We start from the raw sequence: 23371 nt of genomic DNA, 5'->3' as shown, positions 1-23371 counted from the left end.
GTTACCCATGTCTTGGGCACTAATACACCCCCATACCATCACACATGCTGGCTTTTCAACTTTGTGCCTATAACAATCCGGATGGTTCTTTTTTCCTCTTTGGTCAGGAGGACACGACGTCCACAGTTTCCAAAAACAATTTGAAATGTGGACTCGTCAGACCACAGAACACTTTTCCACTTTGTATCAGTCCATCTTAGATGAGCTCAGGCCCAGCGTAGCCGACGGCGTTTCTGGGTGTTGTTGATAAACGGTTTTTGCCTTGCATAGGAGAGTTTTAACTTGCACTTACAGATGTAGCGACCAACTGTAGTTACTGACAGTGGGTTTCTGAAGTGTTCCTGAGCCCATGTGGTGATATCCTTTACACACTGATGTCGCTTTTTGATGCAGTACCGCCTACGTGCAGTGATTTCTCCAGATTCTCTGAACCCTTTGATGATATTACGGACCGTAGATGGTGAAATCCCTAAATTTCTTGCAATAGCTGGTTGAGAAAGGTTTTTCTTAAACTGTTCAACAATTTGCTCACGCATTTGTTGACAAAGTGGTGACCCTCGCCCCATCCTTGTTTGTGAATGACTGAGCATTTCATGGAATCTACTTTTATACCCAATCATGGCACCCACCTGTTCCCAATTAGCCTGCACACCTGTGGGATGTTCCAAATAAGTGTTTGATGAGCATTCCTCAACTTTATCAGTATTTTTTGCCACCTTTCCCAACTTCTTTGTCACGTGTTGCTGGCATCAAATTCTAAAGTTAATGATTATTTGCAAAAAAAAACGTTTATGAGTTTGAACATTAAATATGTTGTCTTTGTAGCATATTCAACTGAATATGGGTTGAAAAGGATTTGCAAATCATTGTATTTCGTTTATATTTACATCTAACACAATTTCCCAACTCATATGGAAACGGGGTTTGTACGTGTGATGTATGTTTGATGTGTTTTGATGTAAGTTTGATGTGTGCGTAGCTGCCAAGGTTTGATTGGTTTTGGATTGGTCTTAAGTTGTTTGAAGACTTCAGTCAAAAAAGAGATGACTTTTGAAATGCTTCACTTGATATTCCAGGGAAAAAAACGTCTTTGCTCACGTGAAGAACTGCCTCTTGAGTTCCCTGACCCTGAGGTGTGGCTCACTGCTTTCAACACTCCACTTGAGTACTTCACATATGTTGGCAATAAAAAGTACTGCAGTTTTCCTTCCAAGAAGTGTCTTGCTGAAGGACACAACGGACGTGACTAGGATGGTAGAAGGTGGGGATTGAACCAGGAACCCTCAGGTCACTGGCACAGCCACTCTCTCAACTGTGCCACACCGTCTCCAGTTTTATTGATAATATATACCTGCATACATGCTGAATCAGCCTTTTATTGATAATATATACCTGCAAACATGCTGAATCAGCCTTTTATTGATAATATATACCTGCAAACATGCTGAATCAGCCTTTTATTGATAATATATACCTGCAGACATGCTGAATCAGCCTTTTATTGATAATATATACCTGCAAACATGCTGAATCAGCTTTTTATTGATAATATATACCTGAAAACATGCTAAATCAGCTTTTTATTGATAATATATACCTGCAAACATGCTGAATCAGCCTTTTATTGATAATACATACCTGCAAACATGCTGAATCAGCTTTTTAATGATGATAAATATCTGCAAATATGCTGAATCAGCTTTTTATGGATTATATATATACCTGCAAATATGCTGAATCAGCTTTTTATTGATAATATAAACCTGCATACATGCTGAATCAGCCTTTTATTGATAATATATACCTGCAAACATGCTGAATCAGCCTTTTATTGATAATATATACCTGCAAACATGCTGAATCAGCTTTTTATTGATAATATATACCTGCAAACATGCTGAATCAGCTTTTTATTGCTAATATAAACCTGCATACATGCTGAATCAGCCTTTTATTGATAATATATACCTGCAAACATGCTGAATCAGCCTTTTATTGATAATATATACCTGCAAACATGCTGAATCAGCTTTTTATTGATAATATATACCTGCAAACATGCTGAATCAGCTTTTTATTGATAATATATACCTGCAAACATGCTGAATCAGCCTTTTATTGATAATATATACCTGCAAACATGCTGAATCAGCCTTTCATTGATAATATATACCTGCAAACATGCTGAATCAGCCTTTTATTGATAATACATACCTGCAAACATGCTGAATCAGCTTTTTATAAATAATAAATATCTGCAAATATGCTGAATCAGCCTTTTATTGATAATATATACCTGCAAACATGCTGAATCATCTTTTTATTGATAATATAAACCTGCAAACATGCTGAATCAGCTTTTTATTGATAATAAATACCTGCCAACATGCTGAATCAGCTTTTTATTGATAATATATACCTGCAGACATGCTGAATCAGCTTTTTATTGATAATAAATACCTGCCAACATGCTGAATCAGCTTTTTATTGATAATATATACCTGCAAACATGCTGAATCAGCTTTTTATTGATAATATATACCTGCAGACATGCTGAATCAGCTTTTTATTGATAATATATACCTGCAAACATGCTGAATCAGCCTTTTATTGATATTTATACCTGCAAACATGCTGAATCAGCCTTTTATTGATAATACATACCTGCAAACATGCTGAATCAGCTTTTTAATGATGATAAATATCTGCAAATATGCTGAATCAGCTTTTTATGGATTATATATATACCTGCAAATATGCTAAATCAGCTTTTTATTGATAATATATACCTGCAAACATGCTGAATCAGCTTTTTATTGATAATATATACCTGCAAACATGCTGAATCAGCCTTTTATTGATAATAGAAACCTGCAAACATGCTGAATCAGCTTTTTATGGATAATATATACCTGCAATGTGCTGAATCAGATTTGTATTGATAATATATTCCTGCAAACATGCTGATAATATAAACCTACAAACATGCTGAATCAGCTTTTTATTAATAATAAATATCTGCAAACATGCTGAATCAGCTTTTTATTAATAATAAATATCTGCAAACATACTGAATCAGCTTTTTATTGTGAATATATATTCCTGCAAACATGCTGAATCAGCTTTTTATTGATAATAAATACCTGCAAACATGCTGAATCAGATTTTTATTGATAATATATTCCTGCAAACATGCTTAATCAGCCTTTTATTGATAATATAAACCTGCAAACATGCTGAATCAGCTTTGTATTGATAATAAATATCTGCAAACATGCTGAAACAGCTTTTTATTAATAATAAATATCTGCAAAAATGCTGAATCAGCTTTTTATTGTGAATATATATTCCTGCAAACATGCTGAATCAGCTTTTTATTGTGAATATATATTCCTGCAAACATGCTGAATCAGCTTTTTATTGATAACATATACCTGCAAACATGCTTAATCAGCTTTTTATTGATAATATATACTGTACCTGCAATGTGCTGATTCAGCTGTTTGTTGATAATTGCCTGTGGTTGCACTAAGTCCAATATGAGTGCAGATGGTCTGAGGTGGAGAACACGTCAATGAGGAAGTCACACATGTCCAGTCTGCACCCTTGCCAGAGTTATTAGGCGTAATCAAACTTTTACATCCACTTGAAAGAGCCGTGGGTGTGCGTGATATTGACGTCATTCACAGTTATTCCTCCAATGTGTGTAACTTTAGGGAAATGTGATCAATGTGTTAAAGTTGTGGTAGATGTGTAGTATTTGAGTATTATTGTAGAAGCATGAAGTGGTTGTTAGACCGTCGTCATGCTGTGTGATGTTTTTGTTTGGATTTCACGGTACAAAAGGGGTGGAAAATATAGGTCCTATCAGTCTAACTTAAGGCTGTACTTATTGTGCTGCTACACCGGGAACATTAGAACAGTTAGTCAAATATTCATAGATTCTTTGAACAGCTTCACAAGTCAAAGCCGCTCGACTTGTCTGCCATCTGTTGGTTCTGCCTTGGCTTGGCTTGGCTAGCTAGCTAGAATTAGCTACCTGGTGTCTGGTAATCAGACTCCAAATAGTACTTTTTACCACATTAACAGGCGGTGCTCCCTGGACTCCATCAGAACGTTAATTATGCTACTTGGAATCAAATCTCTAAACCATGTGTGCGCCAATGTGACGCAAGGATACGAGGTGAGACTGGAGCGGTCTGACCACATGTCTCTGGTTATGATCCCTGCATACAGTACACCCCCTCAGGGTGTATTGCATGCTACCACTTCTACAAAAACTGTTACCACTTGGCTTGATGGGGCCTGCCAGCAGCTGCTGGACTGTTTCCACAGCATAAACTATGACGTGCTTCAACTCCAGGACCTGAATGTGTTCACAGTGTGCTGTGTTACATAAAAAACTGCATTGACATATCCGGGTTTACCTAAACCGGAAACCCTGAATGACCTGGGAGGCCCAGCAGCTGCTCAAAGAAAGAAAATGCGCCTTCGGGTCAGGTAGTAGACGTCAATCCGGGCCAACCTGAAGAAAGGCATCAGAAAGGACAGGTTGGACGCTCGGATGAGGATAAAGGACAAGAATAGCAGCAGACAGGTGTGGTAGGAATTCCAGCTGGCAGAGGAGCCTAAACTCTTTAGATGTTTTGACCAGACCAGACCAGACCTCACAGCCCACAGAAACGTAACCCTAACTGTTGAAGAATGTGAACACCAAGGGCTATGAACCCAAGGAAGGCATCTCTAGACGAGTGTTGGAGGACTGTGTGGATCACTTGGCTGGAATCTTCACCAGGATCTTCAATCAGTCTCTGGTCCTGACCAAAGTCCCTACCTGTCTAAGATCCTCTACTATAGTGCCTCAACCAAACAAACCCCACATTTCTGACTTGAGTGATTACTTGCCAGTAGCATTCACTCCAGTGGTAATGAAGTGCTTTGAGAAATTGGTTCATAGTCACATTAGATTTGTTTCTGCCTCCTGGTTTGGACGCTCATCAGTTTTCCTAAAAGGGGAAGAGATCCACAGAGGACGTTGTGGACACAGCTCTCCATGCCGCATTATCCCATCCGGAGCAGCGTGGGGCATACGACCAGATGTTTTTCGTGGGCTATAGCTCAGCATTTGACAACATCCTCCCCTGCAAAGTGGTGGACTAACTAAGGGACTCCGGTACTGGGAAGCCAGAGGGTCAGAATGGGCCAACATACAACCGCTGCCCTGAGCCTCACACAGTACATTAGACTACATCAGAGGACCTTGTAGAGAAGGTAGCGGACTCTCGGTACTTGGGAGTCCACTTTGAGGAGGAACTTACCTGAAGCATCAACACTGCAAAGTTGCAGAAGCAGGCTCAACAGAGACTCTGCATCCTAAGGCAGCTGAGTAAGAAAGATGTCCCCCGGAGGCTGCTGTTGTCCTTAGAGAACATTTCAACGTAGGGTATAGATGTTTTGTTCTAGAGCTGCACAGTTTGCCCAGGACTTGGCTCCAGAAAACCATCGGTTGCCCTCTCCTCACACAGGAAGAGCTCCACAGTTCAAGACCACCCAGTAACCCCTAAAGACACCTTGGATTTGAGTTATTTTTATGTCTGGATTTTGAGTTATTTTTATGTCTGGATTTGATTTATTTTTATGTCTGGATTTTGAGTTATTTTTATGTCTGGATTTGATTTATTTTTATGTCTGGATTTGAGTTATTTTTATGTCTGAATTTGAGTTATTTTTTTGTCTGGATTTGATTTATTTTTATGTCTGGATTTTTAGTTATTTTTATGTCTGTATTTGAGTAATTTTTATGTCTGAATTTGAGTTATTTTTATGTCTGGAGTTGAGCTATTTTTATGTCTGGATTTGAGCTATTTTTATGTCTGGATTTGAGCTATTTTTATGTCTGGATTGGAGCTATTTTTATGTCTGGATTTGAGTTATCTTTATGTCTGGATTTGAGCTTTTTTATGTCTGGATTGGAGTTATTTTTATGTCTGGATTAAAGCTATTTTTATGTCTGGATTGGAGTTATTTTTATGTCTGGATTGGAGTTATTTTTATGGCTGGATTGGAGCTATTTTTATGTCTGGATTTGAGTTATCTTTATGTCTGGATTTGAGCTTTTTTATGTCTGGATTTGAGTTATTTTTATGTCTGGATTAAAGCTATTTTTATGTCTGGATTGGAGTTATTTTTATGTCTGGATTGGAGTTATTTTTATGTCTGGATTGGAGTTATTTTTATGTCTGGATTGGAGCTATTTTATGTCTGGATTTGAGTTATTTTTATGTCTGGATTTGAATTATTTTTATGTCTGGATTTGAGTTATTTTTATGTCTGGATTTGAGTTATTTTTATGTCTGGATTTGAGCTATTTCTATGTCTGGATTTGAGCTATTTTTATGTCTGGATTGGAGTTATATTTATGTTTGGATTGGAACTATTTTTATGTCTGGATTTGAGCTATTTTTATGTCTGGATTTTAGTTATTTTAATATCTGGATTTGAATTATTTTTATGTCTGGATTTGAGTTATTTTTATGTCTGGATTTGAGTTATTTTTATGTTTGGATTGGAGTTATTTTTATGTCTGGATTGGAGTTATTTTTATGTCTGGATTTGACTTATTTTTATGTTTGGATTTGAGCTATTTTTATGTCTGGATTGGAGCTATTTTTATGTTTGGATTTGAGCTATTTTTATGTCTGGATTTGAGCTATTTTTATGTCTGGATTTGAGTTATTTTTATGTCTGGATTTGAGTTATTTTTATGTCTGGATTTGAGTTATTTTTATTTCTGGATTGGAGTTATTTTTATGTCTGTATTTGACTTATTTTTATGTTTGGATTTGAGTTATTTTTATGTCTGGATTGGAGCTTTTTTTATGTCTGGATTTGAGTTATTTTAATGTCTGGATTTTAATTATTTTTATGTCTGGATTTGAGTTATTTTTATGTCTGGATTTGAATTATTTTTATGTCTGGATTTGATTTGTTTTTATGTCTGGATTTTTGTTATTTTTATGTTTAGATTTGAGCTATTTTTATGTCTGGATTGAAGCTATTTTTATGTAAATATAATCATTTTGCTCACAAAGTATGATTTATCAAGACTAAAATACTGGCAGGAGAATATGTACTGTAAATAGAATCATTTAGCACACGCAGTGTGATTTATCAAGACTGAAGCGGTAGGAAATGGATGGATGGATGGATATACCGGCAGGAGAATATGTAAATATAATCATGTGCTTGGGTTAATACGTACACAAAATTGAATATGTCAGAGTTTATTGTGCGTACGTTTCTACTACATGAGGTCCAAATGTGTATGAGCTGTGTTTAGATGCATACTGCCACCTGCTGGTCAGAGTTGACAGTCCCGTTATAAAGTGTTGTAGCCACCTACCTTGGTGATGCCGAGCGCAGCGATGTTCTGGCTGTAGGACGTGGTTCCGTTTCCGGTCCCCCACAGGCCGGCCAGGATGCAGCCCAGGCCCTCCACGGCGATGCCGCGGTTGATGGCGTGGGTGGGCGGGGGCGGGGCGCCCGACAGTCGAGCGCAGGCGTAGTAGTCGCCGATGGATTCCATGGTGGACGCCAGGACGCCCGCCATCATGCCCAAAACTGACGACACGCTCACTGTGGGCAAACCCCACTGACCTGCCAGTGACAATCATCCTCACTCTCATGCCACATGAAGAGTACATTTCATACATGCAGTAGTATTCACATCTAGAAAATATATACTGTATATTACTGATATATTCACACTGATAAGTAGTATTCACATCTAAAAAATATACATATTTCTGATATATTCACACTTACAAGTAGTATTCACATCTAGAAAATATATATATTACTGATATATTCACACTGATAAGTAGTATTCACATCTAGAAAATATATATATTACTGATATATTCACACTTATAAGTAATAATTACATATGGAAAATATATATTTATATTACTGATATATTCACACTAATAAGTAATATTCACATGTAGAAATATATATATTACTGATATATTCACACTTAAAAGTAATATTTACATGTAGAAAATATATATTTTACAGATATATTCACACTTATAAGTAGTACTCACATCTAGAAAAAATATATATATATTACTGATATATTCAAACTTATAAGTAGTATTCACATCTAGAAAATATATATATTATTGATATATTCACACTTACAAGCAGTGTTCACATCTAGAATATATATATATATATATATATATATATATATATATATATATATATATATATATATATATATATATATATATAATTTATTTTTTTCTGATACATTAACACCTATAAGTAATAATCACATGTGGAAATATATATATTTATATTACTGATATATTCACACTTATTAGTAATAACTACATGTGGAAAATATATATTTATATTACTGATATATTCACACTTATAAGTAATATTCACACGTAGAAAATATATATGTTACTGATATATTCACACTTATAAGTAATATTTACATGTAGAAAATATATCTTTTACAGATGTATCCACACTTATAAGTAGTATTCACATCTAGAAAATATATATATTATTGATATATTCACACTTACAAGCAGTGTTCACATCTAGAATATATATATATATATATATATATATTGTTTTATTTTTTTTCTGATACATTAACACCTATAAGTAATAATCACATGTGGAAATATATATATTTATATTACTGATATATTCACACTTATTAGTAATAATTACATGTGGAAAATATATATTTATATTACTGATATATTCACACTAATAAGTAATATTCACACGTAGAAAATATATATGTTACTGATATATTCACACTTATAGATAATATTTACATGTAGAAAATATATATTTTACAGATATATCCACACTTATAAGTAGTATTCACATCTAGAAAATATATATATTACTGATATATTCACACTTATAAGTAGTATTCACATCTAGAAAATATATATATTACTGATATATTCACACTGATAAGTAGTATTCACATCTAGAAAATATATATATTACTGATATATTCACACTTATAAGTAGTATTCACATCTAGAATATATATATATATATATATATATATATATATATATATATATATATATATATATATGTATATATATATATATATATATATATATATATATACATATACATATATATATATATATATATATTAAAACATATATATACATATACATATATATATATATATATATATATATATATTAAAACATATATATATATATATATACATTAATGATACATTCACACTTATAAGTAATAATTACATGTGGAAAATGTATATTTATATTAGTGATATATTCACACTAATAAGTAATATTCACATGTAGAAAATATATATATGTTACTGAAATATGCACACTTATAAGTAACATTGACATCTACAAAATATATATATATATTATTATTATTATATTATTATAGAGGTTTATTTGAAATAGGGACAGATACAAAAACTTAGACATCTGAAACAATTATCCAATGTGTGCATCATAGTGTTTGTAGCCAAAGCTAATTTGCAACACTTGTCCCCAACAACAACAACAACACAGATCCAACATCATTAAAATAGGAAAATAAAAAATAGAATGAGTCGATAATAATGATAATAGTAATAATATAATAGTAATATTAGTGATATCCTCACACTTATAAGTAACATTCACATCTAGAACATACACTATATTGCCAAAAGTTTTTGGCCACCCATCCAAATGATGAGAATCAGGTGTCCTAATCACTTGGCCCGGCCACAGGTGTGTCAAATCAAGCACTTAGGCATGAAGACTGTTTCTACAAACATTTGTGAAAGAATGGGCCGCTCTCAGTGATTTCCAGCGTGGAACTGTCATAGGATGCCACCTGTGCGACAAATCTTCAAGTTCATATGTGAGTCAAGGCAGGTGGCCAAAAATGTTGTCAATATAGTGTATGTATTTTACTGAAATATTCACACGTATAAGTAATATTCCCATGTAGAAAATATACATTACTGATATATTCACATTTTTAAGTAATATTCACACTTACAGGTAATTTATAGTACATATTCAGTCATGAGAAATATTTTTTTCAAATATTCAGTTTTAAGGAATATACAACTCAAATATTCAGAGTTCAAAGAAGTATAAAAGTGAAATATTTACAGTTATGTAGGCAGTAATGTGTTGTTTGTGTTTGCACACCTGGGTACGGGATGTGGAACCAGGGCGAGGTGGTGATGGCGTCCGTGTTGATGTCGGTCCTGGCCAAGAAGCCGTAATGGTCCGCCTCAGACGGCAGCACGTTGAAGACGGTCAGCAGGTAGCAGAGCAGCCAGCTGCCACACATCCCGAACAGAGCCTGCAACACACCAAGTGTCAGCAGGGATGTCTTCTACAAGGAGGTCACATCTTCATAGGTCACATCTTCATATTTCATATCTTCATAGGTCACATCTTCATAGGTCACATCTTCATATTTCATATCTTCATAGGTCACATCTTCATAGGTCACATCTTCATATTTCATATCTTCATAGCAGAGATCTTCATAGGTCATATCTTCATATTTCATATCTTCATAGGTCACACCTTCATAGGTCACATCTTCATATTTCATATCTTCATAGGTCGGATCTTCATAGGTCACATCTTCATATTTCATATCTTCATAGGTCATCTTCATAGGTCATATCTTCATAGGTCATATCTTCACAGGTCATATCTTCATAGGTCATATCTTCATAGGTCATATCTTCACAGGTCATATCTTCATAAGTCATATCTTCATAGGTCAGATCTTCATAGGTTATATCTTCATAGGTCACATCTTAATAGGTTACATCTTCATAGGTCACACCTTCATAGGTCATATCTTCATAGGTCACATCTTCATAGGTCGTATCTTCATATTTCATATCTTCACAGGCCATATCTTCATAGGTCATATCGTCATAGGTCATATCTTCATATTTGATATCTTCATATAGGTTATATCTTCATATTTCATATCTTCATAGGTCATATCTTCATATTTGATATCTTCATATAGGTTATACCTTCATATTTCATATCTTCACAGGTCAGATCTTTATAGGTCATATCTTCATAGGTCACATCTTCATAGGTCAGATCTTCATAGGTCATATCTTCATAGGTCACATCTTTATAGGTCATATCTTCATATTTCATATCTTCACAGGTCATATCTTCGTAGGTCATATCGTCATAGGTCATATCTTCATATAGGTTATAGGTCATATCTTCATGGGTCATATCAAAGGTCATATCTTCATAGGTCATATCGTCATAGGTCATATCTTCATATTTGATATCTTCATATAGGTTATATCTTCATATTTCATATCTTCATAGGTCACATCTTCATAGGTCATATCTTCATAGGTCATATTTCATATGTCATATCTTCATGGGTCATATCTTCATATTTCATATCTTCATAGGTCATATCTTCATAGGTAATTTCTTCATATTTCATATCTTCATAGGTCATATCTTCATGGGTCACATCTTCATGGGTCAGATCTTCATGGGTCATGTCTTCATAGGTCACATCTTCATAACTCATATCTTCATAGGTCAGATCTTCATAGTCTGAACAGGTCAGATCTTTATAGTTAATATCTTCATTGGTCAGATCTTCATATTTCATATCTTCATAGGTCAGATCTTCATAGGTCATATCTTCATAATTCATATCTTCATCGGTCATATCTTCATAGGTCATATTTCATATGTCATATCTTCATAGGTCATATCTTCATTGGTCATATATTCATAATTAATATCTTCATAGGTATTATCTTCATAGGTCATAGTTTATATGTCATATCTTCATGGGTCATATCTTCATATTTCATATCGTCATAGGTCAGATCTTCATGGGTCATAACTTCATAGGTCATATCTTCATGGGTCATATTGTCATGGGTCAGAACTTCATGGGTCAGATCTTCATGGGTCATGGCTTCATAGTTCATATCTGCATAACTCATATCTTCATAGGTCAGATCTTCATAGTTAATATCTTCATTGGTCAGATCTTCATAGTTCATATCTTCACAGGTCAAAACTTCATTGGTCAGATCTTCATAGTTCATATCTTCACAGGTCAGATCTTCATAGGTCAGAATTTCATAGCTAGTATCTTCATAGTTCATATCTTTATGGGTCAGATCTTCATAGGTCATATCTTCATGGGTCATGTCTTCATAGTTCATATCTTCATAGGTCATGTCTTCATAGTTCATATCTTCATAGGTCAGATCTTCATAGGTCAGATCTTCATGGGTCATGTCTTCATAAGTCATATTTCATAGGTCATATCTTCATGGGTCATATCTTCATAGTTCATTTCTTCATAGGTCATATCTTGATGGGTCATATCTTCATAGGTCATATCTTCATGGGTCATATCTTCATAGGTCATATCTTCATGGGTCATATCTTCATGGGTCATATCTTTATAGTTGTTGTTTTCATATTTCATATCTTCATCGTTAATATTGCCAAGGGGGATAACCACAATGCAGTACTATACACTGGTCACCAGGTGTCAGTAAGGTCACATGATCATGCGTGGATAGAGCCGCGACAGGAAGTAGACTAAAGGATAATAAGTAGGAATTTTGCCAAAGTTCCGAGGAAATAGAATTGACCATTTTGAAACATGTCCAACATTAATAGTTACAAGACGATAATAAACACGGTGAAGACATGAAGATGATTTGCATTGGTAATGCACGTGTCTGACACCATGACAGCACACCTCAATACAACTGGATATTCATAGCTAATTAGAGCACACGTCTCCCACCCCTTTTCTTGTGAGAGCTACTTAGTCAATGTAGGAACATGTTTATTGTATCTTCATGGCTCATTTCATGGCAAGTTGGCAGAAGATGTTGGAAATGTTGCCAACCACAACTTTACATCGACACCTGGAACTAAGAGCAGCTTTTTTTCATCTGCAGCTTGTTTTATCTCACATCATGAAGTGAAAACATGAGTGGTGTGAAATGATGAAAACATGAATGTTGTGAAATGATGAAAACATGAGTGGTGTGAAATGAAGAAAACATGAGTGGTGTGAAATGATGAAAACATGAATGTGAAATGATGAAAACACGAGTGGTGTGAAATGATGAAAACATGAATGTTGTGAAATGATGAAAACATGATTGTTGGGAAGTGATGAAAACATGAATGGTGTGAAATAATGAAAACATATATGTGGTGTGAAATTATGAAAACATGAATGCTGTGAAATGATGAAAACACGAGTGGTGTGAAATGAAGTAAACATGAGTGGTGTGAAATAATGAAAACATGAATGTTGTGAAATGAAGAAAACGTGAGTGGTGTGAAATGATGAAAACATGAATGTTGTGAAATGATGAAACCTTGAGTGATGTGAAATGATGAAAACACGAAAGTTGTGAAATGATGAAAACACGAGTGGTGTGAAATAAAGAAAACATGAGTAGTGTGAAATGATGAAAACATGAATGTTGTGAAATGATAAAAACATGAGTGGTGTGAAATGATGAAAACATGTATGTTGTGATATGATGAAAACATGAATGGTGTGAAATGAAGAAAACATGAGTGATGTGAAGTGATGAAAACATGAATGGTGTGAAATGATGAAAACTTGAGTGGTGTGAAATGATGAAAACATAAGTGGTGTGAAATTATGAAAACATGAATGTGAAATTATGAAAACACGAGTGGTGTGAAATGAAGTAAACATGAGTGGTGTGAAATAATTAAAACATGAATGTTGTGAAATGATGAAAACATGAGTGGTTTGAAATGAAGAAAACATGAGTGGTGTGAAATGAAGAAAACATGGATGTTGTGAAATGATGAAAACTTTAGTGATGTGAAATGATGAAAACATGAATGTTGTGAAATGATGAAAACATGAGTGATGTGAAGTGATGAAAACATGAATAGTGTGAAATGATGAAAACATGAGTGATGTGAAGTGATGAAAACATGAATAGTGTGAAATGAAGAAAACATGGGTGGTGTGAAATGATGAAAACATAAGTGGTGTGAAATTATGAAAACATGAATGCTGTGAAATGAAGTAAACATGAGTGGTGTGAAATAATGAAAACATGAATTTTGTGAAATGATAAAAACATGAGTGGTGTGAAATGAAGAAAACGTGAGTGGTATGAAATGATGAAAACATGAATGTTGTGAAATGATGAAACCTTGAGTGATGTGAAATGATGAAAGCATGAATGTTGTGAAATGATGAAAACACGATTGTTGGGAAGTGATGAAATCATGAATGGTGTGAAATAATGAAAACATAAGTGGTGTGAAATGATGAAAACATGAATGTTGTGAAATGATGAAAACACGAGTGGTGTGAAATGAAAAAAACATGAGTAGTGTGAAATAATGAAAACATGAATTTTGTGAAATAATGAAAACATGAATGTTGTGAAATGATAAAAACATGAGTGGTGTGAAATGATTGAAACATGAATGTTGTGATATGATGAAAACATGAATGTTGTGAAATGATGAAAACATGGATGTTGTGAAATGATGAAAACTTTAGTGATGTGAAATGATGAAAACATGAATGATGTGAAATGATGAAAACATGAGTGATGTGAAGTGATGAAAACATGAATGGTGTGAAATGATGAAAACATGGGTGGTGTGAAATGATGAAAACATAAGTGGTGTGAAATTATGAAAACATGAATGTTGTGAAATGATGAAAACACGGGTGGTGTGAAATGAAGAAAACATGAGTGGTGTGAAATGATGAAAACATGAATGTTGTGAAATGATAAAAACATGAGTGGTGTGAAATGATGAAAACATGAATGTTGTGATATGATACAAAACATGAATGTTGTGAAATGATGAAAACATGAGTGATGTGAAGTGATGAAAACATGAATAGTGTGTGAAATGATGAAAACATGAGTGGTGTGAAATGATGAAAACATAAGTGGTGTGAAATTATGAAAACATGGATGTTGTGAAATTATGAAAACATGAGTGGTGTGAAATGAAGTAAACATGAGTGGTGTGAAATAATTAAAACATGAATGTTGTGAAATGATGAAAACATGAGTGGTGTGAAATGAAGAAAACATGAATGGTGTGAAATGAAGAAAACATGGCTGTTGTGAAATGATGAAAACTTTAGTGATGCGAAATGATGAAAACATGAATGTTGTGAAATGATGAAAACATGAGTGATGTGAAGTGATGAAAACATGAATGTTGTGAAATGATGAAAACATGAGTGATGTGAAGTGATGAAAACATGAATAGTGTGAAATGAAGAAAACATGGGTGGTGTGAAATGATGAAAACATAAGTGGTGTGAAATGATGAAAACATGAATGTTGTGAAATGATGAAAACACGAGTTGTGTGAAATGAAGTAAACATGAGTGGTGTGAAATAATGAAAACATTAATGTTGTGAATTGATGAAAACCCAAGTGGTGTGAAATGAAGTAAACATGAGTGGTGTAAAATAATGAAAACATTAATGTTGGGAAATGATGAAAACATGAATGTTGTGAAATGATAAAAACATGAGTGGTGTGAAATGATGAAAACATGAATGTTGTGATATGATACAAAACATGAATGTTGTGAAAGGATGAAAACGTGAGTGATGTGAAGTGATGAAAACATGAATAGTGTGAAATGATGAAAACATGAGTGGTGTGAAATGATGAAAACATAAGTGGTGTGAAATTATGAAAACATGAATGTTGTGAAATTATGAAAACACGAGTGGTGTGAAATGAAGTAAACATGAGTGGTGTGAAATAATTAAAACATGAATATTGTGAAATGATGAAAACATGAGTGGTGTGAAATGAAGAAAACATGAGTGGTGTGATGAAGAAAACATGGATGTTGTGAAATGATGAAAACATGAGTGGTGTGAAATGATGAAAACATAAGTGGTGTGAAATGATGAAAACATGAATGTTGTGAAACGATGAAAACACAAGTGTTGTGAAATGATGAAAACATGAATGTTGAGAAATGATAAAAACATGAGTGGTGTGAAATGATGAAAACATGTATGTTGTGATATGATGAAAACATGAATGTTGTGAAATGATGAAAACATGAGTGATGTGAAGTGATGAAAACATGAATAGTGTGAAATGATGAAAACATCAGTGGTGTGAAATGATGAAAACACGATTGTTGGGAAGTGATGAAAACATGAATGGTGTGAAATGATGAAAACATGAGTAGTGTGAAATGATGAAAACATAAGTGGTGTGAAATGATGAAAACATGAATGTTCTGAAATTATGAAAACACGAGTGGTGTGAAATGAAGTAAACATGAGTGGTGTGAAATGATGAAAACATGAATGTTGTGAAATGATGAAAACATGAGTGATGTGAAGTGATGGAAACATGAATATTGTGAAATGATGAAAACACGAGTGGTGTGAAATGAAGTAAACATAAGTGGTGTGAAATAATGAAAACATTAATGTTGTGAAATGATGAAAACATTAGTGGTGTGGAATGAAGAAAACATGAGTGGTGTGAAATGATGAAAACATGGATGTTGTGAAATGATGAAAACTTGAGTGATGTGAAATGATGAAAACATGAATGTTGTGAAATGATGAAAACATGAGTGATGTGAAGTGATGAAAACTTGAGTGATGTGAAATGATGAAAACATTAATGTTGTGAAATGATGAAAACATTAGTGTGTGAAATGAAGAAAACATGAGGGGTGTGAAATGATGAAAACATGAATATTGTGAAATGATGAAAACTTGAGTGATGTGAAATGATAAAAACACGAGTGGTGTGAAATGATGACAATATGAGTTGTGAAATGATAAAAACATGAATGGTGTGAAATGATGAAAACAAGAGTGGTGTGAAGTGATGAAAACATGAGTGGTGTGAAATTATGAAAATATGAATGCTGTGAAATTATGAAAACACGAGTGGTGTGAAATGAAGTAAACATGAGTGGTGTGAAATTATGAAAACACGAGTGGTGTGAAATGAAGTAAACATGAGTGGTGTGAAATGATGAAAACATGAATGTTGTGAAATGATGAAAACATGAGTGATGTGAAGTGATGGAAACATGAATGTGTGAAATGAAGAAAACATGAGTGATGTGAAGTGATGAAAACATGAATGGTGTGAAATGATGAAAACATGGGTGGTGTGAAATGATGAAAACATAAGTGGTGTGAAATTATGAAAACATGAATGTTGTGAAATGATGAAAACACGAGTGGTGTGAAAGAAGTAAACATGAGTGGTGTGCAATAATGAAAACATTAATGTTGTGAAATGATGAAAACACGAGTGGTGTGAAATGAAGTAAACATGAGTGGTGTGAAATAATGAAAACATTAATGTTGTGAAATGATGAAAACATTAGTGGTGTGGAATGAAGAAAACATGAGTGGTGTGAAATGATGAAAACATGGATTTTGTGAAATGATGAAAACTTGAGTGATGTGAAATGATGAAAACATGAATTTGTGAAATGATGAAAACATGAGTGATGTGAAGTGATGAAAACTTGAGTGATGTGAAATGATGAAAACATTAATGTTGTGAAATGATGAAAACATTAGTGGTGTGAAATGAAGAAAACATGAGGGGTGTAATGTGGTGTAGTGTAATGTGATGTAGTGTAATGTGATGTAGTGTAATGCAGTGTAGTGTAATGTGGTGTAGTGTAATGTCATGTAGTGTAATGTGGTGTAGTGTAATGTGATGTAGTGTAATGTGGTGTAGTGTAATGTGGTGTAGTGTAATGTGGTGTAGTGTCATGTGATGTTGTGTAATGTGATGTAGTGTAATGCAGTGTAGTGTAATGTGGTGTAGTGTAATGTCATGTAGTGTAATGTGGTGTAGTGTAATGTGATGTAGTGTAATGTGGTGTAGTGTAATGTGGTGTAGTGTAATGTGGTGTAGTGTAATGTGATGTAGTGTAAAGTGGTGTAGTGTAATGTGGTGTAGTGTCATGTGGTGTAGTGTAAAGTGATGGAGCGTAGTGTAATGTGATGTAGTGTAATGTGGTGCAGTGTAATGTGATGTAGTGTAATGTGGTGTAGTGTAATGTGGTGTAATGTAATGTGATGTAGTGTAATGTGGTGTAGTTTAATGTGGTGTAATGTAATGTGATGTAGTGTAAAGTGGTGTAGTGTAATGTTATGTAGTGTCATGTGGTGTAGTGTAAAGTGATGGAGTGTAGTGTAATGTAGTGCAGTGTAATGTGGTGTAGTGTAATGTGGTGTAGTGTAATCTGGTGTAATGTAATGTGATGTAGTGTAATGTGGTGTAGTGTAATGTGATGTAGTGTAATGTGGTGTAGTGTCATGTGGTGTAGTGTCATGTGGTGTTTTGTAATGTGATTTAGTGTAATGTGGTGTAGTGTAATGTGGTATAGTGTCATGTGGTGTAGTGTCATGTGGTGTTGTGTAATGTGATTTAGTGTAATGTGGTGTAGTGTAATGTGGTGTAGTGTCATGTGGTGTTGTGTAATGTGATGTGATCTGGTGCAGTTTCAAGCGGTGTAATGTTTTATGTTTAATGTAAACACTGCTGGGCGTGTGCTGGACTTTCCTTTCACTGCTGCTTTATTGAACCTTCATTCCTTCACGCCAGGACGTCCCTCAGCGTTGTGTGTTTGACGAGGAGCAGCACAAAGTGGAGGGAAGCTGCTTGCTTCTCCAGTGAAAGATCAGATCAAATTGTTTTTTTAGTTCTTTCATGATAGTGAGTCACGCTGCCAGAATGTGTCAAGCGCTTCAGCCCCGGAGCGCCCGTGACTCACTGCGCTTGAGTCGTTTAGGTGAGCTCCAGCAGGCAGTTAGATGTTGCTGCTGTTTGGATGACGGAGCTCAGCGCGTGTGTTTGTGCAAACTCTCAACAAAGTCGGGCCAGCATCATCTTGCAGCCAACGATTGCGCAAAAGAATAACAAAAAGAGGAACATTTATGTGTACATGGAGGCCTGTGGTGAGGGCTCACAGAGCATGTGGTGCCGGACTGCGGTATGACCGCTGTGGTAGGGGCATGACAACATGAATGTGGAGGGAAGTGAGTGTTTGCATGGCCAACACACGTTTGAATAAGGTTATTAATTGTACACACAGTCTTAGTAGATCACGCGCGACAAGCCCACTAATATCCATCCATCCATCCATCCATCTTCTTCCGCTTATCCGAGGTCGGGTTGTGGGGGCAGCAGCCGAAGCAGGGAAGCCCAGACTTCCCTCTCCCCAGCCATTTCGTTCAGCTCTTTCCGGTAGATCCCGAGGCGTTCCCAGGCCAGCCGGGAGACATAGTCTTCCCAACGTGTCCTGGGTCTTCCCCATGGCCTCCTACCGGTCAGACGTGCTCTAAACACCTCCCTAGGGAGGCGTTCGGGTGGCATCCTGACCACATGCCCGAACCACCTCATCTGGCTCCTCTCCATGTGGAGGAGCAGCGGCTTTACTCTGAAGTCCCCCCGGATGGCAGAGCTTCTCACCCTATCTCTAAGGGAGAGACCCGCCACCCTGCGGAGGAAACTCATTTGGGCCGCTTGTACCCGTGATCTGTCCTTTCGGTCATAACCCAAAGCTCATGACCATAGGTGAGGATGGGAACGTAGATCGACCGGTAAATTGAGAGCTTTGCCTTCCGGCTCAGCTCCTTCCTTACCACAACGGATCGATACAGCGTCCGCATTACTGAAGATGCCGCACCGATCCGCCTGTAGATCTCACGATCCACTCTTCCCTCAATCGTGAACAAGACTCCGAGGTACTTGAACTCCTCCACTTGGGGCAGGGTCTCCTCCCCAGCCCGAAGATGGCACTCCACCCTTTTCCGGGCTAGAACCATAGACACGGACTTGGAGGTGCTGATTCCCATCCCAGTCGCTTCACACTCGGCTGCGAACCGATCCAGTGAGAGCTGAAGATCCTGGCCAGATGAAGCCATCAGGACCACATCATCTGCAAAAAGCAGAGACCTAATCCTGCAGCCACCAAACCGGATCCCCTCAATGCCTTGACTGCGCCTAGAAATTCTGTCCATAAAAGCTATGAACAGAATCGGTGACAAAGGGCAGCCTTGGTGGAGTCCAACCCTCACTGGAAACGTGTCCGACTTACTGCCAGCAATGGCAGTAGTTACGCCCACTATACACACTATTTTGTCGTTTGCAAGTGCTATTTTGTGCCTGCTATTTGGGTCTTAGTGATCAGGCTCAAGAGTACATTTGTGCATGCTCAGCGCTAACACAACTTCGACCAACTGACACAAATTGAGTGGTTTTAGGCGGTGTTTCTTAACCATAGGGCCGGGGAGAGCATGAAGCGGAGACTTCTTCTAAGAACCGACGTGTGCCCTTTGATGCCGTGCTGGATGAGGAGGTGGCACTCACTGAGAAGAGCTTGAAGAGAGGGTAGTGGAAGACCTTCCACTTCTTGTCCTTGTAGGCCACCAGAGGGACGTCCACCTTGCTGAGGTACTGCGAGAAGAGCAGAATGAGACACACCGTGCTGTGGAGACACAAAACGTCACATTCAGCTTCCACATCTTCACCAACTAAAGCCAAGGAGCTTTTTAGGACTTGAGAGACTACTTGGAGCAAAACATCAAAAAGGAAGAAGGAATAGCATCAAAACAAAAGCAAAAAGTCCTTTTTAGCGCTTTATATTTGTATTTTGTTGACGTCTACGTGGAAGAAGAGGAGCTTCATCGATTCAGTGAAGTGTCGTCATTTGTACGCAATGCACAGCAGCAAAGACATCTGGGATATGTCTCCAGTAAAAATGATTTATTTCAGTTTTGTCTACATTACAGCCTGGCCTCCTCACACATGCTAGTCAGGGTTAAACCTCGGGACCGGGAAAAACTGATCACTCAATCTGGACGGAAATCTTTTGCAGTTCTGAAACATGATCTCTATTCCCACCTCGCCTTGAGCATGAAGCGGCACGTAGCGTTTGCTGTGAGCCCAGGATGCAGAGACGGGAGTTGCCGTGCAGGTGGAAGCATATTTAATGACACAACCAAAGCTAGAGTGCAGCTTGGAAGTGCACCAGTAGCATAGGGGAAGCTCTGCTGGAACAAAGTTAGACAGACTACAAAATAATTTTCCGGCGGCCAGCTGAAACTAAAAAGACCTGGTTGGACCATGGAGAACAGGCCATGAAGATACAGTAATGGTGTTACTGTACGCTAGTCGTAGCTGTGTTGTGAAGAAGACAGCATGCAGGTGAAGATGATTTCATTCCAACAAAGTCTAGGGTGCAGCTGGGAAATGCACTAAATACGCACAGGGAACAAGCTGTGCATGAAAAAAAAAAGCTTTTAGGAAGATCTTAGAGCAAACAAATACTAAGCAACGATCTGAATACCGTGTTTGTTCGTACCTCCAACAATGATCCCACACCGACTGAGAAGTGACACTGACTTTTAAACCCTGAGGAGATGCAGGTGACTCACATGACTGCTAATCATCTGCACGTGAGCAAGGGTGAAGCTACTGCTGGACAATACAAACCGAACAGTAAGTAGGAACAAAATAAGAGTGCAAAAAAGGACGTTGACCTAAAACACAGGCAACAGTCATGACAGAACGACTCCCCCTCCCCACTCCTAAGCAGTGGCCTTGCAGGAGGTGCCCCAGAAAAGGCGGGCGGCGGCCTTGCAGGAGGTGCCCCAGAAAAGGCGGGTGGCGGCCTTGCACGAGGTGCCCCAGAAAAGGCGGGCGGCGGCCTTGCAGGAGGTGCCCCAGAAAAGGCGGGTAGCGGCCTTGCACGAGGTGCCCCAGAAAAGGCGGGTGGCGGCCTTGCAGGAGGTGCCCCAGGAAAGGCGGGTGGCGGCCTTGCAGGAGGTGCCCAGAAATGGCGGGTGGTGGCCTTGCAGGAGGTGCCACAGGAAAGGCGGGTGGCGGCCTTGCAAGAGGTGCCCCAGGAAAGGCGGGTGGCGGCCTTGCAGGAGGTGCCACAGGAAAGGCGAGTGGCGGCCTTGCAGGAGGTGCCCCAGAAAAGGCGGGCGGCGGCCTTGCAGGAGGTGCCCCAGAAAAGGCGGGCGGCGGCCTTGCAGGAGGTGCCCCAGAAAAGGCGGGTGGCGGCCTTGCACGAGGTGCCCCAGAAAAGGCGGGTGGCGGCCTTGAAAGAGATGCCCCAGAAAAGGCGGGTGGCGGCCTTGCAGGAAGTGCCACAGGAAAGGCGGGTGGCAGCCTTGCAGGAGGTGCCCCAGGAAAGGCGGGTGGGGGCCTTGTAGGAGGTGCCCCAAAAAAGGCGAGTGGCGGCCTTGCAGGAGGTGCCCAGAAATGGCGGGTGGAAGCCTTGCAGGAGGTGCCACAGGAAAGGCGGGTGGCGGCCTTGCAAGAGGTGCCCCAGGAAAGGCGGGTGGCGGCCTTGCAGGAGGTGCCACAGGAAAGGCGGGTGGCGGCCTTGCAGGAGGTGCCCCTGGAAAGGCGGGTGGCGGCCTTGCAGGAGGTGCCCCAGGAAAGGCGGGTGGCGGCCTTGCAGGAGGTGCCACAGGAAAGGCGGGTGGCGGCCTTGCAGGAGGTGCCCCTGGAAAGGCGGGTGGCGGCCTTGCAGGAGGTGCCACAGGAAAGGCGTGTGGCGGCCTTGCAGGAGGTTCCCCAGGAAAGGCGGGTGGCGGCCTTGCAGGAGGTGCCACAGGAAAGGCGGGTGGCGGCCTTGCAGGAGGTGCCCCTGGAAAGGCGGGTGGCGGCCTTGAAAGAGGTGCTCCAGAAAAGGCGGGTGGCGGCCTTGCAGGAGGTGCCACAGGAAAGGTGGGCGGAGGCCTTGCAGGAGGTGCCCCAGGAAAGGCGGGTGGCGGCCAGTCGCACATGTGCCAGTCCTATCCCTGTCCCTCAGGAAGCAGATTCCAGACACTATCTCGAGCTCGAGCGATGAGCTGTTGGTTGGCAACCTCAGCGGGTGCAGAAACCAAGGGTGGGTTGGCTCAGGGGAGCAGGGCTGCCGGTGTTGGCGGAGGAAATAGGAAGTGCAGGAGCTGTGTAAGAGTGTGGAGTGTGTGAGGCAAGAGTAGCTTCAGCCTGGGAAGGCCGCGGTGTGGTCTGGTCTGGGGTACACTGGCTTGCAACGATCTGAGGTTGGTGTTGTGAAGGTCTGCCTGGAGAAGCCACCGGGGGTCGGCTTTCGCCTGCGTCGATGTGCACGGGGTGGTGGCGTGAGAAGTCGTCCATTTGGGTCCAATTCCTCTTGGTGGTAACACCGACTCTTCATCTCCATCGCCTTCAACACTCGTACATGTACACGCTTCCATTTCCTGGCTGTACTTCTCCACAGGGGC

At 38.4% G+C, this 23371-nt stretch overlaps 1 protein-coding gene across 1 annotated transcript in view; it reads right to left on the bottom strand.

Annotated features, from left to right (window-relative positions):
- LOC133612735 (solute carrier family 23 member 1) overlaps positions 1–23371 on the bottom strand; it is a 187986-nt gene that overhangs the window by 35741 nt on the left and 128874 nt on the right. Inside the window, exons 6-8 of the mRNA XM_061970402.2 lie at positions 20478–20595; positions 10233–10389; positions 7403–7656 (exon numbers count right to left, since the gene is read on the bottom strand). Of these exons, the coding sequence (XP_061826386.2) occupies positions 7403–7656; positions 10233–10389; positions 20478–20595 (529 nt within the window). The remainder of the gene's footprint in view (positions 1–7402; positions 7657–10232; positions 10390–20477; positions 20596–23371) is intronic.

The sequence above is a fragment of the Nerophis lumbriciformis genome, linkage group LG10, assembly GCF_033978685.3.
Source record: "Nerophis lumbriciformis linkage group LG10, RoL_Nlum_v2.1, whole genome shotgun sequence".
NCBI lineage: Eukaryota > Metazoa > Chordata > Actinopteri > Syngnathiformes > Syngnathidae > Nerophis > Nerophis lumbriciformis.
The sequence above is the reverse complement of the archived record's forward strand: the minus strand, read 5'-3'. Positions and strand labels throughout refer to the sequence as shown.